Source organism: Martes martes, assembly GCF_963455335.1.
Source record: "Martes martes genome assembly, chromosome: 4".
NCBI lineage: Eukaryota > Metazoa > Chordata > Mammalia > Carnivora > Mustelidae > Martes > Martes martes.
In genome coordinates this window covers 174,452,015-174,458,014 of record NC_137891.1, presented here as the reverse complement: position 1 = coordinate 174,458,014, position 6,000 = coordinate 174,452,015, and the positions used below count along the sequence as shown (strand labels likewise).

General features: G+C 49.1%; 1 protein-coding gene across 1 annotated transcript in view; it reads right to left on the bottom strand.

Moving 5' to 3' along the window:
• Positions 1 to 3,898: 3,898 nt before the first annotated feature.
• Positions 3,899 to 6,000, bottom strand: part of TCEA3 (transcription elongation factor A3) — a 37,425-nt gene continuing 35,323 nt past the window's right edge. Inside the window, exon 11 of the mRNA XM_080801460.1 lies at positions 3,899 to 4,097. Within this exon, the coding sequence (XP_080657586.1) occupies positions 4,089 to 4,097 (9 nt within the window). The 3' untranslated portion in view covers positions 3,899 to 4,088. The remainder of the gene's footprint in view (positions 4,098 to 6,000) is intronic.

Genomic DNA, 6,000 nt, shown 5'->3' with positions numbered 1-6,000 from the left:
GGTACAAACTTCAGTTATAGAATAAGTCGTGGAGACAAAAAGTGCAGCACAGGGAATATAGTCAATAACATCGTTAATAATGCTGTATGGTGACAAATGGTGACTATACTCACTTGTCAAATCACTAGGCCGTACATGTGACATTAAGAATGTTTGTCAACTGTACTTCGATTAAAAAACAAAACAAAACATGCACCTGAGGTGAGCCTTGAAGGATGGGTAAGATTAGGACGGGGAGGGGGAGGAGGAATCAGAAAAGGCAGTCACGGCTGGGAAGGTCCATTGGGTTTTCAAGGACGGGGCAAGTACCTCCCACAGGCTGGAGCAAAGGGGCAGCAGAGGTCAAAGATAAGCCACCTAAGACAGGAGAGGAGCTTTGAAAGTCAAACTAAGGAGTTTGAGTTTTGTTTGCCAGCTGGAGGAAATCCAGGGGAGGAGACTGGGGCGGTGGGGAGAACGATGCTCAGAGCCATGCAGGGCAGGGGCAGGTAAGGTAGGGATGCTTTGAGCTAGGAGGCCAGTAGAAGGTGCTTGTGTCAGGGCAGGAAAAAAGAAACCCTGAAAGAATGTTGCTAGTGTTGGGGGAGGGCAGGGTTGAACAAGGGAGGGACAATAGAATCAGTAACTGACAAAAGAGAAGAGGGCAAGGGGAGGGTCCGAGATGGTTCTAGAAAGCCATCTGGCTGACAAATATAAAAGAAGAGGGCACTTGTAGAAAGAGAAGATGTGAGTTTAGTTTCAGATTAATTGTATGGAGAGGGCCAGCGTATTGAGAGGAGAAATCCAGATAGACACTCGGTGACGTAAGTCTTAAGCTAAGGGAATCTCAGGGCTAAAGACAGATTTGGTGGTGTGAATGAGCGTACCAGGAAAGAGTTCTCACTCCATAGAGTCTTTCACGTTCCTGTAACCTTTAGAAAATATCTTCTAAGTTGGTCATAAGATCTTGAAAGTACTTTGTTTTCAAGGTCTTTTGGCCATGACATTACGGGTGAGAAATCCTCTCCTCCATTCCAAGCATGGCCTCTGTGTTTCACCTTCTCTGACCTTGCCTTTTTCCTCCTGTAAGGTAGCAGTCTCCCCTCCCCTGGGAAGCCTTCCTAGTGGCAGAAGTTCGCACTAACTCCCTTGTAGCTCGCCCCCTCTTCGTCTTTGACATGAAGGAGGAGATTGGGTTAAATCAGGAGTCCCAGCCAACAGGCTTTGTGCAACAACCGTGTGACACACAGCATGGCCAGTGTGGCTGGAGCACAAAGTATGGGGGCAGGGCAGAGGCCAGCCCTGTGGGGCCTGTAGCTCCTGCCAAATGCAGTGGGGGCGGGGGGGGGGAACGGAAGGCCTAAAATGCGGTGGGGGGGGGTGCTATAATATGATCAGATTTGCAATTTTGAAAAGCCTATTCCGGTCAGTGGAGGGAAGAGCATGGACTGGAGGGACTCCAGAGTGGACACAAGAAGACCAGTTGGGAGGATATTGATGTCTGCTGATGAACACAGTCTGAGGCCTATTCATGCTTTTCTGTGTCCTTTTGTGAGCCTAGAAGTGTACTGCATAGATGTGCGGACTGGAGCCGACTTGTTCTCGTGCTGTTTGATCTGACTCATCTCCTTTGTAAACAGTAAGGTTATTGAGGGCGGAGATTCAGGGTTTGTATTTTTTCCGGTGCTGTAAGTCCCCATGACACCGGGAGCACAATGGGTATTGAGACTGTGACTACTGAAAGTCACCCCACGGGGCCACCTGAAGCAGCGTGAAGTAACATTTATTGACACAGTTATAATGATAATTGTTGCTTTTGGTTTCTAGACATTTGGACGGAGGACTCGATCATGCAAAGAAAAAGCTGGGTATCTAAACCCTTTACTGCTCAGAGCATGGTCGGTGGACGGCAGCATCAGCAACACCTGGGAGCTTGTAAGAAATGAAAAATCTCAGGACGACTGGGCAGCTCACTGGGTTAAGCATCTGCCTTCGGCTCAGGTCGTGATCCCAGGGTCCTGCGATCGAGCCCTGCATCGGGCTCTCTGCTCAGCAGGGAGCCTGCGTTCTCCCCCTCTGACTACTTGTGATCTCTGTCAAATAAATAAATAACATTAAAAAAAAAAGAAATGAAAAATCTCCAAAAAATATAAATAAATAAATAAAAGTGAACCAAAAAAGGCAGGGGGCACCTGGGTGGTTCAGTCGGTTAAGTGTCCGGCTCTTGATTTCCGTTCAGGTCATGATCTCAGGGTCCTGTGGCTGGGCCCCCCATGGGGCTCCCGGCTGGACGTGAAGTCTGCTTGGGATGCTCTTTCTCCCTTTCCCACGGCCCCCTCTCCCCACCCTGCTCACATACGCATTTTCTCTCTCTCTCTCTTAAAAATAAGTAAATAAAAGTTAAAAAAAAAAAAAAGAAAGAAGAGAAATATCTCAGGCTCCCCTCCCCCAGCCCAGACCCGATGAATCAGAATCTTCATTTTTAACAGGATCCCCCGGGGATCCCGGCCCAGTTTTAGAAGCACCTGGCTGTGTAAACAACAGGGCTCCACAGTCCCGGGGGGGGGTCATACTCGAACCTCAGGTACGGATGGCATTTATCCATCCTGTCCAGCATGGAAGACCGCTTACGGCTTTTTTCCCTGCCAGGCTGGGCATTCCTGGAAGGTAGGGGCTGAGCATTGCGTGCGGCCCCGAAGCTTCTACAGTTTCGGGCACAATGACGGGAAGCAGAAGACCAAGGTTTTGGTCCTGGTTCTGCCACTGACAAGCTGTGTGTGTTTTATCTTCTGAGAGAAGGTTTTCCATCCTTCCAAAGGACACGTTCCCCCAAACCGGACTCGGGGAGGGCTGAAGACGGTGGCGGATTTCTCTGCACTGTTTCCTTACGGGCTTCATCTAGAGGAGGAGGCACGTGATGGGTGGAAGGGGGAAGGCAGGAATCAATCCCAGGGCGGATGAGACCCGGGCATATAAGGAACGTGGGCAGAAGTTACTGCTAACAGCTGCCCTGCTGAGGGAACTAAGGCAGACAGAAGCCAGACGCTTCTGCACCAGCACCCTGTGAGGTGGGCACTCACGCCGCTCCCATAACCACAGATAAGAAAGCGGCTCGGAGAGGTTGAGTGACTTGCCCAAGCTGTCAGGAGTTCACAGGCTTCTGTACTGAGGCCGTTTTAGGAAACACAGAGTCTAGGAGGCTCAGCCTGGGGCTGTCAGAAGGCTAGGGACAGTCCTACACTGAGACCCAGGACACGCCCATCAGACCCGCTCACGAGACTTTTCCAGAAAGCTCTAGATTTGCCTAAAGTTCCTCCTATCAGCTTAAAAAGCAAGCCCGTGTCATTGCAGGAGGAGCACGACAGGGCCCCTTGTGCCCTACGGACTTCCTCTGAAGCTCGGGCCACAGATAGAGCTGCGAAGAGCATATCAACCAGGGCCTGGGCGGGGTCCTGAGCCCCAGGATCTGCAGAACTTGGGCACAGTGCTGGTACCACAGTGTGGTACCCTTCGCTCAGAAAGCTTGAGCTCAAGATGATCTGTTCCCTGCTTAGAGGGACCAGGTCTGGAGTCCTGAAAAGGCCCTGAAGTCAGCTACAAACAGGGGATAGCAGAGAGTCTGGGAAGAGATCCTTCTATACAGCGTGGGAGTCCCATTTGCCGATGCCAAGCTGGGTCCCAGCTGTTCCGCACATGTGCCTCTGGGGCGGGAGTGGGGGTGGGGTAAGATTTGTGTCTGGCTGGTATTTTTCAACTCAGAAAAAGCTGAGGTCGGGATGCGAGGGAAGGGACTGAAAGCAAAGGACTGTCAGACCACAGTCCAAGACATGACACCTTAGCCTTGAGGCTCTGAAGTCTGAGCTTCTGCGTGAGGTTTGTCGACACAGACTCTTAACATCATACCCCAAATAGGCTCCTCTGTTCGTGGATCAATTTTAATAACAGATTATTAGTTTACAAAAGAATTCTCCCTCTGATCCCTAAGAGCCCAGTCAGAGTTCAGCGTTTTTCTTCATCTTAATTTTTATTTTTTCTCCAGCTACAATGGTTTAGTGCTTTCTCTTTGTTCTTCCTCACCTTGTTCACTGAGATCCTGGCTGGCGGTTCTATCAGCAGAACTACAAAACCAAAAAGGCAATACAATTTTAGGGCTCTCCCTATGTCACCCAAGGAAGCAAGGGGCGTGGGGAGGGGTGGGGGAGACATGAAATAGAAAGTAGGATCTGGAGCCACAGAAAACAGAGTCCAAATCCCAGCTCTGCCCTTATTAGCTGTGTGGCCTTGAACCAATCACTCAAGTGGAAAATGGGATCATAATCCGGGCCAATGCCAGAGGCAATCAGGAAATAAATAATAGGAAATTTGATGCCGGGCATGTAGTGGGCTTTTAATGCATGGTCAAAAACATCACTGTGATTATTACTCATCAGTTGGCTAGACTCTAAGCCTCCTGCATGGCAATGGACACCATGTGACAATGGTGTCAGGAGTCATGTAGCTGCCATCTCTAATGGGCCCTGTTGCTCCAACTAGCAGGAATGAAGGGAAAGGAGCTGGATTGGGAGCATACAGAATGTCCTTTTCCCAACAGCAATAATCACAAGAGCTACTATTTTTTGAGCACTTATTCTGAGCTGAGCCATACTACATCCTCATGGTCAACCCTATGAGGTAGGCACCATCTATCTCTCCAATTTTCGCAGGTAAAGAAGCAATTCAGACAAGTTAAGTGACTTGCTCAAACTCCGATAATACTGGTAGGTAACAAACTCATAATATTAAGAACAGTGGTTTCTATGTGCCAGCCCATATGTGCTCAGGGCTTTTTTGTGGTATGGTTATACATGTCGTACACTGCACAAGAGAGCCTGGCCCTAGGGCAAGTTGGGGCTAAAACTCAGCTCCTGCCCCGATTGCCTAGCTCTGTATCCTGGTGCACAGCTATGTCTACTTGGAGGCAGCGAGACCTTTTTTCAATATGATAAAGATACCATATGAGCTATCAACTGTGAATAACAAAGCTGTTAATGCTTTGTTTATATTGCCTTCTCTAATTCCTCAAAACAGCTCTGCAGACTAGATATTAATACTCCCTTTTTATAGATGAGGGAATTCAGGTCTTGGAGAGTTCGGGTCACTTAGCAAAGTCACTTTGTAAGTCGATAAAGCTAGAATCCAAACCTGAGGCCAAAGCCCACGCTCTAAACCACGAGGCCACAATGCTGGTCCCATCCGTAAGTGCTCAATAAGTGAATAAAGGAAAAGTACACAATCATCTGACTTTTACCTTAAAAAATATGGCAACTCTAATGGAGGCCCCAGGGCTATCAAGGCCCTTAGTAAGGTTGCAGAAAACTCAATCGATCAGGAATTTGGAGTATTGTCTTTCAGTGCTCCGAACTGTGTGGCTTTAGGCTTGCTAAGTGTTTTTCAGGAGCTCAATTTCCTGGCCTGAAAGTGAGAGTAATATTGTAAGGAACATTTCTCATAATTGTTTGTGAACTGTGTGTATGCATATGCAATAATCTTCACCTCCACCACGGGAGAAGGCATTACTATCACCCTTTCGCTCAGGGAGGTGAGTGACATGCTCAGGGCCACACAACGAGTAGGGCAGAGTGGGACCTACAACCAGGGCTCCCAACTCCCAGCCAGTCTTGGGCTCCTTGCTAAGTACCTCTGGACTTTTGGAGCACCTGCCAGCTGCCTGGAGACCCAGACATCGCACCAAGCATGTGCGAGTCAGACAGTACTGGAAACTGACATTAGTCACACGATCACACTGAGTGTTTTCAGAAGACGACGTGGCAGGAAGGAGCACTCTGAGAGGAGTCTTTGCTTGGCTCCCATGCCTGAAAACAAAACCTCTACCTTTGCAGGGGCTGGGACAGCCCAGATTACAGTCTTGGGTGATGTAGGGCTCTCCCAGAGCTGCCTTATGAAAGGAGGATGACCTGGGAGGTATTTGGTGGCAATGCCCCCTGACAGGGCTCAGCCTTCCTCTCATCCCTGGCTGTGGCA